The 19,132-nt window shown below is 52.0% G+C and overlaps 1 protein-coding gene across 3 annotated transcripts in view; it reads left to right on the top strand.

Moving 5' to 3' along the window:
• Window positions 1-7,174: 7,174 nt before the first annotated feature.
• MLLT6 (MLLT6, PHD finger containing) overlaps window positions 7,175-19,132 on the top strand; it is a 28,738-nt gene continuing 16,780 nt past the window's right edge. The window contains exons 1-8 of one of the 3 annotated variants that reach the window (XM_084222272.1): window positions 7,175-7,307; window positions 10,799-10,878; window positions 12,069-12,123; window positions 12,816-12,925; window positions 13,740-13,843; window positions 14,389-14,482; window positions 15,696-15,800; window positions 16,620-16,718. In XM_084222272.1, the coding sequence (XP_084078398.1) occupies window positions 7,199-7,307; window positions 10,799-10,878; window positions 12,069-12,123; window positions 12,816-12,925; window positions 13,740-13,843; window positions 14,389-14,482; window positions 15,696-15,800; window positions 16,620-16,718 (756 nt within the window). In that variant the 5' untranslated portion in view covers window positions 7,175-7,198. Of the gene's footprint in view, window positions 7,308-7,824; window positions 7,900-10,798; window positions 10,879-12,068; window positions 12,124-12,815; window positions 12,926-13,739; window positions 13,844-14,388; window positions 14,483-15,692; window positions 15,801-16,619; window positions 16,719-19,132 lie in introns of those variants that run through there. The other 2 variants (XM_084222271.1, XM_084222273.1) reach the window with 2 other exon arrangements.

Here is a 19,132-nt window from a genome sequence, read left to right as displayed (position 1 = left end):
ATTTATATTTATAATCCTATAAAAAATCATAGAAATATATATTAAAAATCATATAAATATATGAAGAATCCTATATGAGTATAAATATATAAATATAAATATTTAAATCCAGCAACCTCCAAACCCCGCAGTCCCCCCCCGAAAAACTCAGGAATATTTTTACCGAGGGATAAAATCACCTCGGGAATTGTGGGGAGAGTGGCCCAGATTTTTATCCCGGTGTAAATACGGCTAAAAGTTCATTTTTTCTATTAAAAATTCACATTTTGGGCAGAGATTTTGTTCGTTTCTCCGTTCGTGCATGGGGTTGGGGTGTAAATAATTGTGAATATTTGTGAGTATTTGTAAATATTCTGTAAATCTCAATAAATTCTCTGTAAATGCTCTGTAAATATTTGGGAGGTTGGGAAAAAATTCAAAATACCTCAAAATTTTCATTAAAAAGGCACCTGGAGCAGCAGAACTGCCCCAAAAAATAATAATTATAGTAAGAATTATCACCGTGATGTTGATTATGGTAATTCTCGCTTTGGATTTGAGGTGTTTGGGGGAATTTAAGCTACCAAAGAATAAAAAAAATTAACTTTAAATAAGAAATAGAGTCAGGGGGGTGGATCTGCGGTATAAATAAACAGAATAAAAGAAATATAAATTAATAAATAAAAGAAAATACAAATTTTTTGGCTGGTATCGCTTGGTTTGGGGTGAAAATCGGCAAATCTGGGGTGGTTTGGGGGTAAAATTTCACCTCCAGGAGAGCCAAAGGGAGGGGAAGGAGCAAAAATTGGATTTTTTTGGTGATAAAATCCATCCTTGTGCTCATTTTTGGTTGGGGTCAGAGGAAAGCCGGGAAAAATAATGGAAAATCCCAACTTTGCTCCTCTGGAGTGGAAATTCCCATTCCTTTGGGGTAGAAAACCTCGTTCCTTTGGATCAAAAATTCCCCTTTCTTTTGAGTTTGAATTTCCCATGTTGGAGTTAAAAATTCCCATTGCTCTGGGTTAAAAATTCCCATCTTTTTAAAATTAAAAATTCCCCTTTTTTCCGAGGGAATTCCCAGCTCCAGCCTGGGATGCAGGGAGGGATCGGGATGGGAATGGGAATCCGGGATGAGCTGGGAATGATGATCCCAAAGGGATGGGCTGGGAATGATGATCCCAAAGGGATGGGCTGGGAATGACGATCCCAAAGGGATGAACTGCAGGGAATGACGATCCCAAAGGGATGAACTGGGAATGATGATCCCAAAGGGATGGGCTGGGAATGGTGATCCCAGTGGGATGGGCTGGGAATGATGATCCCAAAGGGATGGGCTGGGAATGATGATCCCAAAGGGATGAACTGGGAATGATGATCCCAAAGGGATGGGCTGGGAATGATGATCCCAAAGGGATGGGCTGGGAATGACGATCCCAAAGGGATGAACTGGGAATGATGATCCCAAAGGGATGAGCGGCAGGGAATGACGATCCCAAAGGGATGGGCTGGGAATGACGATCCCAAAGGGATGGGCTGCAGGGAATGATGATCCCAAAGGGAAGAGCTGCAGGATCCCATTGGGATGAGCTGCAGGATCCCAATCCCAGTGGGATGAGCTCCAGGATCCCAATCCCAGTGGGATGGGCTGCAGGATGGGAATCCCATTGGGATGAGCTGCAGGATCCCAATCCCAGTGGGATGGGTTGTAGGAGCAGCTCGGTCTCCTGGGGTTATTCCCAGTTCCGGAAGGTTCCTCCCTTCCCCTGCAGGCCCCGGGAACCAGAGGACGGGGGGGAACGGAATTCCCGAGGGGGTTTCTGCTCCCAATTCCCGATAAATTAGAATTGATCCTCAATTCTAATTTGGAACGCGGCCGGGAAACCACTCCAGGGCTCCATTCCGGGCTCAAGGCAGGGGGAGCTTCCTGGGATATCCCAAAGGGGCCATGACACAGATTTTGGGAGCTGCAGGTGCAATCCCAAACAGAAATATTCCCAATGATTCAGGATTATTCCTCTTCACTCATTCCCTGCAGGTGGAATCCCATAAATAAATATTCCCAGTATTTCCGGGTGATTTCTCTCTACTCCTTTCCTGCGGGGGCAGCCCCATAAATAAACATTCCCTGTCCCACCGGCGAATCCGGGGTTTGCCCCTTCGCACCCTTTATTTGGGAAGGAAATGAAAGAAATAAATTTATTTATTTTAAATTTTGGTGAAGACACCTGAGGTGGCTGAAGGGGAAACGCGCCCACCCCAACAGCGCAGCTCCGCAGCAGAAAAGGAGAAAACGCCCCAAAAAACCCCAAATCCATCGCGGCAGAGCGGACCTCGACAAATCCCTTTAAGCAGCGCCTTGGTGCCGCAAATCTCGGTTTCAGTTTCGGGTCCCGCCGCTGTCACCGGGGCAGGGCGGAGCGGAGGAAGGGCAGAGCGGGGAGGGTTTGTCTAAATTAGGAAATCACCCCAAAAATCTGCAGAGCGGAGCCGCAACTGCTCCACGCCCTGGGGAGCGATGGTTTCAATTGATCACGAATTAAATTAATGTGAGGCTTCATTAGAGCTGGTTTTAGCACCCCTGGGAAATCCTCAAACCCATCCCAAACCCCTTCACACCCTGATTTTGGGCAGTTTCATAAAAATTTCCCATTCCTGCGGCTCACAAGGCCCCCCAAAAATATTTCAGCCTCAGGAAGGATGTGAGTCAGGGCTGAGCTGACTGGTGTCACTCATTAATTACTCATTAATGACTCATTAATTTGTTCTGATCCACACCGGAGAGGTGCTGGTGACTTTTTCCACATAATTTTGGGGGGAAACCTCCAGGATGCCAGAATTTGGCCGCTTTTTGTCTGCCAAGGGCCTAGTCATGATTAATTAATTAATCAATTAATCACTCAGCAGTGATTAATTCCTGGGTCACAGCCCCACAATTCCTAATGAGCAAGTGGGGAGGGGCGGGGTGAGAAATTCCAACTCATCCTGAACCTGTCCCCACCTGTCCCCTCCTGTCCCTGCCTGTCCCCTCCTGTCCCCTCCTGTCCCGCCTGTCCCTCCTGTCCCCTCCTGTCCCCGCCTGTCCCCTGCTGTCCCCGCCTGTCCCCTGCTGTCCCCTCCTGTCCCTCCTGTCCCCTCCTGTCCCTCCTGTCCCCGCCTGTCCCCTCCTGTCCCTCCTGTTCCCGCCTGTCCCCTCCTGTCCCCTCCTGTCCCTCCTGTCCCCTCCTGTCCCCGTCTGTCCCCTCCTGTCCCCGCCTGTCCCCTCCTGTCCCCCTCTCGGTCCCGTGGGGCTTTGGGCGGGCTCTGAGCGCATTGGGAATTTTCTGGATCTGAGGAACCGAAGGATCCTGCGATGGTTTAGGTGGGAGGGGACCTGAAATCCCCTCCAGTGCCACCTCTGCCATGGCAGGGCCACCTCCCCCTGCCCCAGCCTGGCCTGGGACACTCCCAGGATGGAGCAGCCACAGCTACTCTGGGAATTCCATTCCAGCCAGGAATTCCTGCCAGAATCCCGTCCGTCCCTGCCCGGTGGCAGTGGGAGCCGTTCCCTGGCCCCTGTCCCTCCATCCCTGTCCCCAGGCCCCCTGTCCCTCCATCCCTGTCCCTCCATCCCTGTCCCTCCATCCCTGTCCCTCCATCCCTGTCCCTCCATCCCTGTCCCCAGGCCCCCTGTCCCTCCATCCCTGTCCCTCCATCCCTGTCCCTCCAGCCCTGTCCCCAGGCCCCCTGTCCCTCCATCCCTGTCCCTCCATCCCTGTCCCTCCATCCCTGTCCCTCCATCCCTGTCCCTCCATCCCTGTCCCTCCAGCCCTGTCCCTCCAGCCCTGTCCCTCCATCCCTGTCCCTCCATCCCTGTTCCTCCATCCCTGTCCCTCCATCCCTGTCCCTCCATCCCTGTCCCTCTATCCCTGTCCCTCCATCCCTGTCCCTCCATCCCTGTCCCTCCATCCCTGTCCCCAGCCCCCTGTCCCTCCATCCCTGTCCCTCCATCCCTGTCCCTCCAGCCCTGTCCCCAGGCCCCCCTGTCCCTCCATCCCTGTCCCCAGGCCCCCTGTCCCCTCTCCAGCTCTCCTGGAGCTCCTCAAGGCCCTGGGAAGGCTCCGGGGTGTCCCGGGAGCTTCTCCTTGCCAGGCTGGAGAATCCCAAATCTCCAGCTTGTCCTGAGAGAGGAGGGATGGAATCCATGGGTGGATGGATGGACGGAGGGATAGGGATGGATGGATGGATGGATAGATGGAGGGATGGATGGATGGATGGATGGATGGATGGGGATGGATGGATGGATGGGGATGGATGGATGGATGGATGGATAGATGGATGGATGGATGGATGGATGGATGGATGGATGGATGGATGGATGGATGGGGATGGATGGATGGACAGAGGGACAGGTGAGGATCCAGACGTGCCCCCGGAGGTTCCCCTGTGTCCCTCCCGTCCTGGGCTGCTCCCCCACTCCTCCGTCCCATCTCCTCCCGCCCTCCCGCTCTCCCCGCCCCGTTTCCTGCGCCCCCGCAGCCCCGGCCGGATGCGGCTCCGAGCCCGGGGGGCCGCGGGCGCTTCCTGCCCGCCCAGCGGGGCTCGGCCCCGCCGCCGCCCCCGGCCCGCCCCGGCCCCGCGGGCACCGGGACCCGCAACGGGAACTGGGCACTGGGAACTGGGGACAGGGCAGTGGGAACTGGGGACAGGGCACTGGGAACTGGGGACTGGGCAGAGGGAACTGGGACCTGCAACGGGAACTGGGCACTGGGAACCGGGGACTGGGCACTGGGGACAGGGCAGAGGGCACTGGGGACTGGGCACTGGGGACTGGGGACTGGGAACTGGGAACTGGGGACTGGGCACTGGGGACTGGGAACAGGGCAGAGGGCACCGGGACCTGCAACAGGAACTGGGGACAGGGAACTGGGAACTGGGCACTGGGAACTGGGAACAGGGCAGTGGGCACTGGGGACTGGGGACAGGGCAGAGGGCACCGGGACCTGCAACGGGAACTGGGGACAGGGAACTGGGGACTGGGGACTGGGAACTGGGAACAGGGCAGTGGGCACTGGGGACTGGGCACTGGGAACTGGGGACAGGGCAGAGGGCACTGGGGACTGGGCAGAGGGCACTGGGGACTGGGGACAGGGGACAGGGCAGAGGGCACCGGGACCTGCAACGGGCACTGGGCACTGGGAACCGGGGACAGGGCACTGGGAACTGGGAACTGGGAACTGGGCACTGGGGACTGGGCACTGGGAACTGGGGACAGGGCAGAGGGCACTGGGGACTGGGGATAGGGCAGTGGGCACTGGGGACTGGGCAGTGGGAACTGGGCACAGGGCAGTGGGAACTGGGCACTGGGGACAGGGAATTGGGGACTGGGCACCGGGCACTGGACACTGGCCACAGCGCACCGGGCACTGGTCAGTGGGCAAGGCGCAGCAGGCATTGGGCACTGGAATTTACTGGAGTCTGAATGGAATTTATTGGAGTTTAAATTCCATTAAATGGCAGTTTAATCCTTTCAAGGATTAAAGTTCATGTCCAAGGATCTCCATGGACAAGGGGTGGGAGGAGATCCCAAATCTGATCCCGGGACAATCCCAGATAGAAAAAAAAAAAGGATAGAAAGGCCAGAATTCCTTTAACAGAAAAGATAAAAGGAAAAGGGGGGAAAGGGGGAAAAAAAGGGGGGAAAAAAGGGGGGGGAATCCTTGGAAAAAGGGAGTTCAGGCCGAGTGAATTCCTACCCCTGCAGGGATTTTCGGGGATTGGGATAAAGGGAAAATCGTGGATGGAATGCTTGAGGGGTGCTCAAAATGGGTAAAAAAAATCAGAATTTTGGGGTTTGGGTTGAAAGATATCCCAGAATGAGCCAGGCCGAGATTCCAAAGGTTTTTGGGATGAGGAAAAGGAGGCTCAGGACGTTACTTAGGTTGGAAATGGTAAAATGATGGAATATTCAGATTTTGGGAAAACCCCCAAAATCCTCAGGAATTGTGGCTGATTTGGGATTGGAGTGTTTGGGGTGGAATGTTGTGCCAGGGAATCCATCCCAAAACTCTCCAGGAGTGCAAGGAGTAGGGGGATAAAAGGCCCCCAAAAAAGAAATATTCCCAATATTTAGGATCTTTTCACTCATTCCCAGCAGGTGTAATCCCATAAATAAACATTCCAAATATTTCAGGATTATTCCTCTTCCCTCCTTTCATACAGGTGCAATCCCAAAGAGAAATGTTCCCAGTATTTCAGGATAATTCCCCTTCACTCATTCCCTGCAGACACAGTCCCATCAATAAATATTCCCGATATTCCAGGATCATTTCCCTGTTTTCCCGCTGATTCCCACCACTCCTCCTGCCGCGCACAAACCCCCAAGTGGGGAAGGAACATTTTTCCTCCTTCCCGAGGTGCCAAGGGGTTAAATCCCTTTTCCAGCGGAGTCTCGGGCCAGGACAGCCGGTGGCGCTGGCGGACCCGGGATCCGGGAATTTCGGGATAATGGGATTTACGGAGCGCTGCCGGCTCATCCCTGCGGAGCGCTCCATGGGGAACGCGCCCACAGCCCGATGCCAGCCGGGCACAGGAGGCTGGAGGGGGAAAAACCCCAAAATCCTCATCCCAAAGCGTGAGGGAACGGTTCAAAAAAACCCCAAAAATCCAAGATATCACCCGCGCGCAAACCCGCCCGCCCGGCCGCGCCGAGATCCGTGAACCGCAAATTTTACCGGAGCGTGCGGGCGGCGCCGCCATGATTGTACCGGGGGAGGGGGGGACGGGGACACGGGGACAAACTGGGGGGGACTGGGACAAACTGGGGGGGATGGGGACGAACCGGGGGGGACGGGGACCAGCGGGGGGACAGGGATAAACGGGGACACGGGGATAAACGGGGGTACGGAGATAAACGGGGGTACGGAGATAAACGGGGGTACGGAGATAAACGGGGGGGGTACGGAGATAAACGGGGGGGACAGGCAGAAGGGGGGGGGGGGGACCCGCGTGGCGCGGGGCCACATCCGCCACCCCCCGCTGTCCCCGCGCTGTCCCCGCGCTGTCCCCCGGTCCCTTCATCAGCGCCTCGCCCCGCCCGCTTGTGGCTTCTCGCTGTCGCCGCTGTCCCCCCCGGCGGTCCCCCCGGGAGAGGCGGGGAGGGGGCAGCACGGAGGAGGAGGAGGAGGAGGAGGAGGAGGAGCGCGCAGAGGGAGGCGGGGGGGCAGGAAACCCTCCTGGAAGTATGAAGGAGATGGTGGGAGGCTGCTGTGTGTGTTCCGACGAGCGCGGCTGGGCGGAGAACCCGCTCGTCTACTGCGACGGCCACGGCTGCAATGTGGCCGTGCACCAAGGTGAGCCCGGCACGGCCCCCCCAGCCCCTCCCCGAGCCCCCCGAGCGCCCCCGGGGACGGGGCGGGGTGAGGATGGGGGCGGCGGCGGCGGCGGGGGGGCGCGCTTTGTTTTAGCGCTATTGTTCCAAATAACGGTGTCGCCGCCGAGGTGGCGCGGCCGCGGGGGGGGGACACGGCGGGGACACGGCGGGGAGGAGTTGGGGCGCAGCGGAGCCCCCCGGGGGTGGCGAGCGGGGGGATTTCTCCGGTGCCCCCCCGGTATAGCGGGGAGGGGAAGGGGGGGAAGAGGCGCCGCCGCCCCCAGCCCGGCCCGGGGGTGTCGGGGGGGCCGCGGGGAAGCTCCGGAGGGGGCGGCGGGGCCCGGAGCTGCCTCCTGCGAGGGTAGGGAGGGAGGAAGGCAGCCCTCCTCCTCCTCCTCCGCCTCCTCCGCCCGCTGCTCCGGCGACACGGGCGATTTGCATTTTAAATGACTCCGAGCCCGCCCCCAGCGCGCGGTAGCGGGCCCGGAAAGTTTGTCCTCGGCTCGGTGAACAAAACAAATCCGGATTAAAATCGGTATTCGAGGCGGCGGAGGCGCGGCGATCCCGGCTCGGTGTGTTTGGAATGCGCACAGGGTTCCGGGCTGCGCGGGCCGCGCTGTTCTCCCGGCTGCTGTTATCCCGTTCCTGTCCTGGTTGTTGTTATCCCGTTCCTGTCCCGCTGGTTGTTATCCCGTCCCTGTCCCGGTTATTTTTTATCCCGTCCCTGTCCCGGTTGTTGTTATCCCGTCCCTGTCCCTGTCCCGGTTGTTGTTATCCCGTCCCTGTCCCTGTCTCGGTTGTTGTTATCCCATCCCTGTCCCGGTTATTTTTTATCCCGTTCCTGTCCCGGTTGTTGTTATCCCGTCCCTGTCCCCGTTGTTGTTATCCCGTTCCTGTCCCGGTTATTTTTTATCCCGTTCCTGTCCCGGTTATTTTTTATCCCGTTCCTGTCCCGGTTATTTTTTATCCCGTTCCTGTCCCGGTTATTTTTTATCCCGTCCCTGTCCCGGTGCATCTCCAGCTCTTCCTGCTCTCTCTCCGTCCATTCCCGGCGCTCGCTCCTGGCTCTGGGTGTCCGTGGGTCAGGCTCTGTCCGTGGGTCTGGCTCTGTCCGTGGGTCTGGCTCTGTCCGTGGGTCAGGCTCTGTCCGTGGGTCAGGCTCTGTCCGTGGGTCTGGCTCTGTCCGTGGGTCTGGCTCTGTCTGTGGGTCTGGCTCTGTCCGTGGGTTTGGCTTTGGGCCTGTCCACGATCCAGCCCTTTCTGTGTCCCTGTGTCTGGCTCTGTCCCTGTCTGTGTGTCCAGCTCTGTCCCTGTCCCTGTCCCTGTGTCCAGCTCTGTCCTGTCTGTGTGTCCAGCCCTGTCCCTGTGTCCAGCTCCGTCCTGTCTGTGTGTCCAGCCCTGTCCCTGTCCCTGTCCCTGTCCCTGTGTCCAGCTCCGTCCTGTCTGTGTGTCCAGCCCCGTCCCTGTCCCTGTCCCTGTCTGTGTGTCCAGCCCTGTCCCTGTCTGTCCCTGTCCCTGTCCCTGTGTCCAGCTCTGTCCTGTCTGTGTGTCCAGCCCTGTCCCTGTGTCCAGCTCCATCCTGTCTGTGTGTCCAGCCCCGTCCCTGTCCCTGTCCCTTGTTCAGGACACTTCCAGGGGGTCAGGAACAGTTTTTAAGGATCAGGAAGAGTTTGAGAGAGGCAAGAGCTGTTTCAGGGTCTCGGGAAGAGTTTTGGATTTTCCAAACCAGATCCAGGGGGGCAGAAACAGCCTCAAATATTCAAGAACAGTTTCAGAGCGTCAGGAGGAGTTTCAGATTTTCAGGAAGAGCTCCAGAGGCACAGGAAGAATTTCAGGGGGGTCAGGAACAGCTTTTAATGGTCAGGAACAGTTTCAGATTTTCAAGAACCATTCTAGAGCATCAGGAGGAGTTTCAGATTTTCAAGAACAGTTCCAGAGCATCAGGAAGAATTTCAGGGGGGCCAGGAACAGCTTTTAGGGGCCAGGAAGAGTTCCAGAGCGTCGGGTTGAGTTCCAAATATTCAATAACAGCTTTTAAGGGTCAGGAACCATTCTGGATTTTCAAGAACAGGTTCGGGGCATCAAGAAGACTTTTGGCTTTTCAAGAAAAGTTTCAGATTTTCAAGAAGAGTTTCAGAGGCGCAGGAAGAATTTCAGAGGGGTCAGGAACAGTTTCAGATTTTCAAGAACCATTCTAGAGCATGAGGAAGAGTTTCGGGTTTTCAAGAACAGGTTCAGAGCATCAAGAAGACTTTGGGATTTTCAAGAAAAGTTTCGGATTTTCAGGAAGAGTTTCAGAGGGGCCAGGAAAGGTCTCTGGGCCCGGTCGGTGCCTGTGGGAAGCCCAGGAGTTCATTTGGGGTTTCTGGGGGCCCTGCAGGATGTGGTGGTTCCCCTTTTGGGGCCCTGCCCAGCCCCTGCGGCTTCGGGGAGGTTTTTACTCCCCCAAGAGCTCAAGCCCCAAAAAGGAACCGTGGGGGCTCGTCCTGCTCGGGAAAAAATAGGGAAATAAACGGGGGAAAGAGGGAGAAAAATCGGGAGGAATGGGGGAAGAGCCCAGGGAAAACAGGGGAAAAAACAGAGGAGGTAAACGGGGAAAACACAGAGAAAAACAGGGAAGAAAACAGGAAATAAACAGGGAGAAAAATGAGGAGAAAACAGGGAAAATGGGGAAAACCAGGGAGAAATGGTAAAAACCAGAGAAAAAGCAGGGGAAAATGGGAAAATCAGGGGAAAATGGGGTAAAACAGGGAAGAAAAGTGGGAAGTAAACAGGGAGAGTGAAATTCCCGGGAAGGCCCGGGTCCATCTTTAGCCCAGGCTGAGCGCCAAGAACGAGCTCAGCTGGAGCCAGTGGGGACTGCCAGGGGAAAGCGGAAAAACAAGGGAAAAATGTGGAAAATGAGCTGAAAATAGAAATTATTAATGTCCTTAACTCCTTTATAGAGCCCTTGTTTCCCATCAGATGGTTTTGTGAATATCCTGAATTTTTAATGGAAAAATGGTGTCCCAAAGAGGAGAAAATCCCCCAAACAAGGGGGGAAAAAGTAAAAAATGAGCAGAAAATACAATTTATAAATTATTTACTCCCTTATTCGAGGCCTCATTCCCCAATCAGGGTTCCATGAACATCTTGGATTTTTTAAGGGAAAAATTTTGCTCCAAAGAGCAAAAAAAAAAAACCCCCAAAACAAGGGGAAAAAAAAAGTAAAAAATGAGCAGAAAATACAATTTATAAATGCTCTTAACCCTTCTTGGGGGGCTCTATTAACCACTCATGGTTTCCTCAATATTTTACATTTTTATTTCATTTTGCCTTTTTTTCAGGATTTCTCGGCGCCGATCCTGTTCTCCTCCCTGATTTTCCTCCTGTTTACTTCCAGCCTGACCCAAACATTTTTAAACCCCTGAGAAAGCAGAAATAAATGGATTTAAAGCGGTTTAATTTGGGTTTTTTTGCCTTTTCCCCCAGCTTGCTATGGGATTGTCCAGGTTCCCACCGGGCCCTGGTTCTGCCGGAAATGCGAATCCCAGGAAAGAGCCGCCCGGGTGGTGAGTGGGGAAAATCCTGGATGGGGCTCCCCCAGGTTTTGGGGCTTTTCCCAAGATTTTTGGGTCGTTTTTAAAAATTAAAAAACGCCCAAAGAAGAAATCACAGGGGAGATTTTTCAGGGCACCCCAAAAACGACCCCGCCCCCTCTCAGCCTGGATTTGGGGTGGCACCAAACCCGACCACGACCCCAAAACGGGGGGAAAAACCTCGCGAGAGGCGGAAGGAAGGAGCAGGCAGAGATAAAAACTCAATTTATTTTTTACTCTGAGTCACCGCTTTCGGTTTTACTCCTCAACCACAGCCCCTAAAACCGGCCCTAAAAAAGCCCCAAAAGCAAAACTTTGCCCTGGGCATTTAAATCCATTTTTTAGAGCTTTTTTGAGGTGTTTTTTCCCCAAAAAGCTCCTCAGTCCTCATCCCACAGCCCTGTCCTGGCAGCAGCTCCTTTTTGGGGCAGGATCGGGGATTTTCTGGTCCTAAACCAGGAATTAAATGGAAGAAATTTGAATTTTAGACATTAAACTTTGTTACATTTGAATTTTATTCATGAAAGTTGCGTTTTTGGGATTAAATGTCAATTTTATCGACTGATTTTCGATTTTGTCAATTAAATTTTATCACATTTGAATTTTATTTGTGAAATTTGCATTTTTGGGATTAAATTTCAATTTTATTGACTAAGTTTCAATTTTATCAATTAAATTTTATTGCATTTGAATCTTTTTGATTGAATTTTAATTGAAATTCGAATTTCATGGGTTAAGTTTTAATTTTATCCATGACATTTGAATTTTATTGATAAAACCTCAATGTCATCAATGAAACCTAATCGAATCTGACGGAATCTGAATTTTACGGCTGAAATCGGGTGAATTTTACTTATTAAATTTAAATTTTATCGATTGCAGCTGATGAAATCTGAATTTTACGGCTGAAATCGGGTGAATTTTACTTATTAAATTTAAATTTTATCGATTGCAGCTGGTGAAATTTGAATTTTACGGCTGAAATCGGATTAATTTTACTTATTAAATTTAAATTTTATCGATTGCAGCTGTTGAAATTTGAATTTTACGGCTGAAATCGGGTGAATTTTACTTATTAAATTTAAATTTTATCGATTGCAGCTGGTGAAATTTGAATTTTACGGCTGAAATCGGTGAATTTTGGTGTTCTTTCTCCCTTCCAGAGGTGCGAGCTGTGTCCCCACAAGGACGGAGCCCTGAAGCGCACGGACAACGGGGGTGAGCAGCCCCGGCTGCGGAATTCCCGCCTGGAAAATCCCAAATCCCACCTCCCCCTTTGCCCCAGAAATTCCCTTTTTGGAGCCTCTGCCAAAAGGGATTGTTTTTCCTGCCTGAGCTGGGATTGGAGCCCAAAACTGTGGGATTTTGGGGTCAATCCCGCAGGAATTTTCCAATCTGCGGGATCACAGTGGGATCCCAGAGGATTTTCCATGTGGGATTTTCCTGCAGATTTTTTGGGACGGAGGTTTTTTCGGGATGGAGGGTTTTTTGGGATGGAGGTTTCTCCAGAATGGAATTTTGGGGATGGAGGGTTTTTTGGGATTAAGAGTTTTTTTTTTGGCATGGAGTTTTTTTTTTGGAATGAAGGGAGTTTTGGGGATGGAGAGTTTTTTGGGATTCAGGGTTTTTTTGGGATTCAGGGTTTTTTGGCATGGAGGTTTTTTAGGCACAGAAGCTTTTAAGGATGGAGATTTTTTGGGGATGAAGATTTTTTGGGGGGGGAATAGAGGCTATTTGGGCACGGAACATTTTTTAGGATGAAAGCGTTTTTTTTTGCAACTTAGACGTTTTTGACGTGTAGTTTTTTTGGCGTGGGGTTTTTTGGGACGGGAGATTTTTTTGGCACAGATTTTTTTTTTTTTTGGGGGGGAATTCCCGGCCTGAATTCCTGTTTTCCCTCCCTTTTCCAGGCTGGGCCCACGTGGTGTGTGCCCTGTACATCCCCGAGGTGCAGTTCGCCAACGTGCTCACCATGGAGCCCATCGTGCTCCAGTACGTCCCCCACGACCGCTTCAACAAGGTAAAACCGGGATAAAGGTAAAAAAACGGGATTTCGGGATTTCGGGATCATCCCGTCCCCCCGCCGCTCCTTCCCGGATTATCCCAGCCCCGCAGCTGCTCAAATTCCATTAAAAAACAAGGAAATCCCCGGATTTGCCAGGAAATTTCTGCTCTTCCCCGTCTGTCTTCCCCAAATCGATGGGATTTGAGGAATTTCTTGGTGGAACGGTGGGAACCAGTTGGATCCATGGAATTCTGTGTTGGGTCCTCCCCATCCGGACGGGTTTTCGGGGGAGAAAATGGGAATTTGGGGGAATTCTTGTTGAAAGGCTTGAGCCAACTGAATCCGTGGAATGCTGCCTTCCATCCTCCATATTTGGGTGGGTTTTGGGGGAGAAAATGGGAATCTGAGGAATTTCATGGCGGAACAACTGGATCCAACTGAATCTATGGAATGCTATGTTCAATCCTCCATATTTGGGTGGGTTTTGGGGGAGAAAATGGGAATTTGAGGAATTTCATGGCAGAACAACCGGAGCCAACCGAATCCATGGAATTCCATGCTGGTTCCAACGGGGCAGTTGGGATTTCGGGGGAAAAAAGGAGAAGTTTTGTGCATCCCACTGAGGAATTTTCATGGGATCACCTCAAAATTTCCTGGGTACCCCAGAAATTCCTTCCCAGGGGCGGCAGGTGGGGAAGGCAGGGTCGGAAACTCGCCCAGCCCCCAACCCCCTCCCGGCCCGACGCATTCCATGAGACTTGGGGAATTTTTTTCCTCTTGGGAAAAAACGGCTTTTCCCACGTTTTGTTTTTCTTTTCGCCCATCCCAGACCTGCTACATCTGCGAGGAGCAGGGCCGGGAGAGCAAGGCGGCCTCGGGGGCCTGCATGGCCTGCAACCGCCACGGCTGCCGCCAGGCCTTCCACGTCACCTGGTGAGATTCCCGGGAATTCGCCCCGGGAAGGCGCCCCCGGCTGCCCCTTCCCCGCCCTGGCTCTGGGGGCTCTGGGGGCTCTGGGGTTTGGGGCTGGTCCCCCCGTGGGGTTGTGTAGGGCTGGAGCTGTCCCTTCTTCCTCCTGGCCCAGGAGCCTTTTCTGGGTTTTTCCAGGCTGTTCCCGGGGTTTGGGAATTCCGTTGGAGCCGGTGGAACGCTCGTTCCCCTGCCCCGTTCCAGGGGGGTTGTGGGGGGTTTGGGGTTGATCCTTCCTCGAGGTCATTCAGGGCTGGAATTGCCTCTTCATCCTCCTCCTCACCCCAGGAGGTTTTTCCAGGGAGTTCCCGAAGTTTGGGAATTCTCTTGGAACCTGTGGAATCCGACAGATTTTCCTGGGTTTTTTTTTTTGTTTTCCTGCTGATTTTTCATCCCCCCATTTCCCTGCTGATTTTCTCGTGTTTTCCCTGTGTTCCTGCCAATTTTCCTGATTTTCCCCCGTTTTCTCGCTGATTTTCCCGGATTTTCCCGGATTTTCCCTGGATCAGTGCACAGATGGCCGGACTCCTGTGCGAGGAGGAGGTGCTGGAGGTCGACAACGTCAAATACTGTGGCTACTGCAAATACCACTTCAACAAAATGGTGAGATCCGGGAATTCCGGGGATTTCAGGAATTCCTAATTATTTAGAGAACTTCTATTTATTCAGGGAGTTCCACTTGTCTCAGGAATTTAATTTCTTGAGAGCATTTTTTTATTTATTTAGAGAGTTTTTTATTTATTTTGGAAATTTTCATGTATTTCAGGAATTTTTATTTAATTTGGTGGGTTTGATTTACTTAGGGACTTTTTCTTTATTTAGGGAACTTTCATTTATTTAAGGAATTTTAATTTATTTTTCTTCCCCTTTTCTCTCTTTTCTTCCCCTTTCCCATCTTTTTTCTTCCTTTTCCATCTTCTTCCCCCTTTTCCTTCTTTTTTTCCCCTTTTCCCCTTTTCTTTCCCCCCTTTTCCCTCTTTTTTTTCCCTTTTCCCTCTTTTTTCCCTTTTCCTTCTTTTTTTCCCCTTCTCCTTCTTTTTTTTTCCCCTTTCCCTCTTTTCTTCCCCCCTTTTCCCTCCTTTTTTTTTCCTTTTTCCTCTTTTTTCCACTTTCCCACCTTTTATTTCCTCTTTTCCTTCTTTCTCGCCCTTCCCCCTTTTTTCCCTTTTTCCTCATTTCCCCCTCTTTTCCCTCTGGTTTTTTCCCCCTCTTTCCTTTCCCCTTCTCCCTCTGTTTTTTCCATGTTTTTTCCCCTTTTTCCCTCTGTTTCCCACCCCCCCTCTTTCCCCTCTTCCCTTTCCCCTTCTCCCTCTGTTTTTTCTGTGTTTCTCCCCTTTTTTCCCCATTTCCCCTTCTCCCTCTGTTTTTTCCATGTTTTTCCCCTTTTTCCCTCTCTTCCCCCCCCCTTCCCCTCTTCCCTTTCCCCTTCTCCCTCTGTTTTTTCCGTGTTTCTCTCCCTTTTTCCCCATTTCCCCTTCTCCCTCTGTTTTTTCCACGTTTCCCCCTTTTTCCCCATTTCCCCTTCTCCCTCTGTTTTTTCCATGTTTTTTCCCCTTTTTCCCTCTGTTTCCCACCCCCCCTCTTTCCCCTCTTCCCTTTCCCCCTCTCCCTCTGTTTTTTCCGTGTTTTTCCCCCTTTTTCCCCATTTCCCCTTCTCCCTCTGTTTTTTCCATGTTTCTCCCCTTTTTTCCCCATTTCCCCTTCTCCCTCTGTTTTTTCCGTGTTTTTCCCCCTTTTTCCCCATTTCCCCTTCTCCCTCTGTTTTTTCCGCGTTTTTCCCCTTTTTTCCCATTTCCGCCCCGTTTTCCCCCAGAAGACCTCGCGCCATTCCGGGAGCAGCTCCTTCCTCCCGGGCAGGAGGAGCCGCTCGGCGTCCCCGGCCCAGGAGAAGCACCTGTCCCACCACGAGCGCCCAAAAAAGGTGAGGAAACCCCCAAGATTCCCAAAATTCCCGCAATCCCCCAGGTTCGCACCATTCCCTCAACCCACCAGGTGAAGGCGCCTTCAAACCTCAAAATCCATAATTTTTCCCCCCTCAGATTTGGAGTTTTGATGGATTAAAAATTCCGATTTTTTTGGCGGATTTTAGGGGTGAAAATTAATTCATGGGAATTTGAGAATGTTTCAGATCAGATTATCTGGGAAAAGGGGTTAAATCCACCTCTGGAAAGGGTTTTTCTGGATAAAGGAATTGTTTAGGGGATCTGGGTGGAATGGGAATTTTTAAATTCTGAAGCCATTAAAAATGGCTCCAGGATTCCTCAATCCCAGAGGAGGAAAAATTTTTAAATTTTTTAATTCTGTTTTAAATTCTGCTCCTAAAAACAGCTCCAGGATCTTGGAAATCCTGGAATTTCTGGGAAAAGCAGCTGGGAACCTGGGAGGCAGAACCCAGTGTTCATGTGGGGCTGGCTTTAGTCCCATAAATCCTGAATTTTGGGAGTTTTTGGGTGTCTGCGGAAAGTGGGAGAGGAATAAAGGAATTTTTCCTGCCCCTGGATGGGTGAGGATTTTGTGGGATCTGGGCTGGAAAACTGCGAGAATGGGGATTTATTTGGATTTCTCTGTGGGATCTGGGCTGGGAAACGGCCAGAATGGGGATTTATTTGGATTCCTTTATGAGATCTGCCCCTGGAAAACTCTGGGAATGGGGATTGATTTGGATTCCTTTGCGGGATCTGGTGCTGCCCTTCCCAGCGCTGGGAATTCCGGCATTCCAGAGGTTCCTGGTTTTTTCCAGAGCCGCAAGGACAAGGAGAGGCCGAAGCAGAAGCACAAAAAGCGGCCGGAGTCCCCCAGCAGCCTCCCCCCGGCGCCCGTGGCCGTGCCTGCCGAGAAGGTTCCGGGGCTGTGGGACGGGAAAATCCACTGGGAAACTGGGAAAGGGCAGGGAAATCCACCCAGGAAATCCAGACAAAAAACGGGAAAGGGCAGGGAAATTCATCCAGGAAATCCAGACAAAAAAAAACGGGAAAGGGCAGGGAAATTCATCCAGGAAATCCAGACCAAAAAAACGGGAAAGGGCAGGGAAATCCACCCAGGAAATCCAGACCAAAAAACGGGAAAGGGCAGGGAAATCCACCCAGGAAATCCAGACAAAAAAAACAGGAAAGGGCAGGGAAATTCATCCAGGAAATCCAGACAAAAAAACGGGAAAGGGCAGGGAAATCCACCCAGGAAATCCAGACAAAAAAACGGGAAAGGGCAGGGAAATCCACCCAGGAAATCCAGACAAAAAAAACAGGAAAGGGCAGGGAAATCCACCCAGGAAATCCAGACCAAAAAACGGGAAAGGGCAGGGAAATTCATCCAGGAAATTCAGACAAAAAACCGGGAAAGGGCAGGGAAATTCATCCAGGAAATCCAGACAAAAAAAAAGCAGGGGAAAGGAACTGGAAAATCCATCCAGGAGAATGGAAAAGGGCGGGAAAATCCACCCCAAAAAACCAGGGAAAATTGGCAGGAAAATCCACTGAAAAACCAGGGAAAAGGGGCAGGAAAATCCACTGAGGAACCAGGGAAAAGGGGCAGGAAAATCCACCCAGAAAACAGGGAAAAGGGGCAGGAAAATCCAGCTGGAAAACAGGGAAAGGGGGCAGGAAAATCCACTGAGAAACCGGGGAAAAGGGGCAGGAAAATCCACCCAGAAAACAGGGAAAAGGAACGGGAAAATCCATCCAGGAGAATGGGAAAGGGTGGGAAAATCCACCCAAAAAAAAACAGGGAAAGGGGGCAGGAAAATCCACCCAGAAAAGAGGGAAAAGGGGCAGGAAAATCCACTGAGAAAACAGGGAAAAGGAACTGGAAAATCCATCCAGGAGAATGGGAAAGGGCGGGAAAATCCACCCCAAAAACCAGGGAAAATTGGCAGGAAAATCCACTGAAAAACCAGGGAAAAGGGGCAGGAAAATCCATTGAGAAACCAGGGAAAAGGGGCAGGAGAATCCACCCAGAAAACAGGGAAAAGGAACGGGAAAATCCATCCAGGAGAATGGGAAAGGGCGGGAAAATCCACCCAAAAAAAACAGGGAAAGGGGGCAGGAAAATCCACCCAGAAAAGAGGGAAAAGGGGCAGGAAAATCCACTGAGAAAACAGGGAAAAGGAACTGGAAAATCCATCCAGGAAAATGGGAAAGGGGCAGGAAAATCCACCCCAAAAACCCAGGAAAAATTGGCAGGAAAATCCACTGAGAAACCAGGGAAAAGGGGCAGGAAAATCCAGCTGGAAAACAGGGAAAAGGGGCAGGAAAATCCACCCGAAAAAGAGGGAAAGGGGCGTTCTCAGCAGGCCATTCCCACCCCCAGGCCCCTCTCCCCTTCCCGAGGAAAAATCAGGACGGTTTCTCCCGCTGAGCCCATAAATCCAGGAGGGTTTAATTCCCAGTTCTCTCTCCCCGGAATTCCCCCGTTCCCATCCCTTCAAATTCCGGGCACATCTGGCGCCTGCAGCTGTCGGGGATTAAATCCAGGGATGGATCTGGATCCCAGGATTTGTCCCCAGGAGGGCTCGGCCGGGGTCAGGGGTGTCAGGAAGGTCCCACATTTTGGGCCATCTCATAATTACAGGAATATTTTTAATTTTGGTTGCCATGTTACCTAAAACCGGTGAATTTGGAGCCCTCGGCTCTGGTTTTGAAGGGATTTGGGATTTGGGGGGTCTGGGTTTGGGCTCTTCCCCCTCTCCCCACTGCTGAATTCCCACAGTTCTCCCTCTCATCCTGAAATCCTGGATTTCCTGGCATCTGCCCGGGTTCTTCACCCTCCTGTCTCCCCGGGCTCCTGCAGCTCAGCTGGAATTTGGGAACATCTGGTGCTGCTCCAGCCCCTGGGAATGTTCCCAGCCGGAGCTTTGGGATGGCTGCAGGGATCCCGGGAATCTCCTGATGAGGAAATTCCCTCGAAATTTCCCCAGGGAATCTCCAGTCCCATCCCGAGGATGAGGAAATTTCCTGGAAATTTCCCCAGGGAATCTCCAGTCCCATCCCAAGGATGAGGAAATTCCCTGGAAATTTCCCCAGGGAATCTCCCATCCCCAGGATGAGGAAATTCCCTGGAAATTTCCCCAGGGAATCTCCAGTCCCATCCCAAGGATGAGGAAATTCCCTGGAAATTCCCCCAGGGAATCTCAAGTCCCATCCTGAGGATGAGGAAATTCCCTGGAAATTTCCCCAGGGAATCTCCCATCCCCAGGATGAGGAAATTCCCTGGAAATTTCCCCAGGGAATCTCCCATCCCATCCCCAGGATGAGGAAA

The sequence above is a fragment of the Fringilla coelebs genome (assembly GCF_963513975.1).
Source record: "Fringilla coelebs genome assembly, chromosome: 27".
NCBI lineage: Eukaryota > Metazoa > Chordata > Aves > Passeriformes > Fringillidae > Fringilla > Fringilla coelebs.
This window is presented reverse-complemented; position numbering and strand designations above follow the sequence as displayed.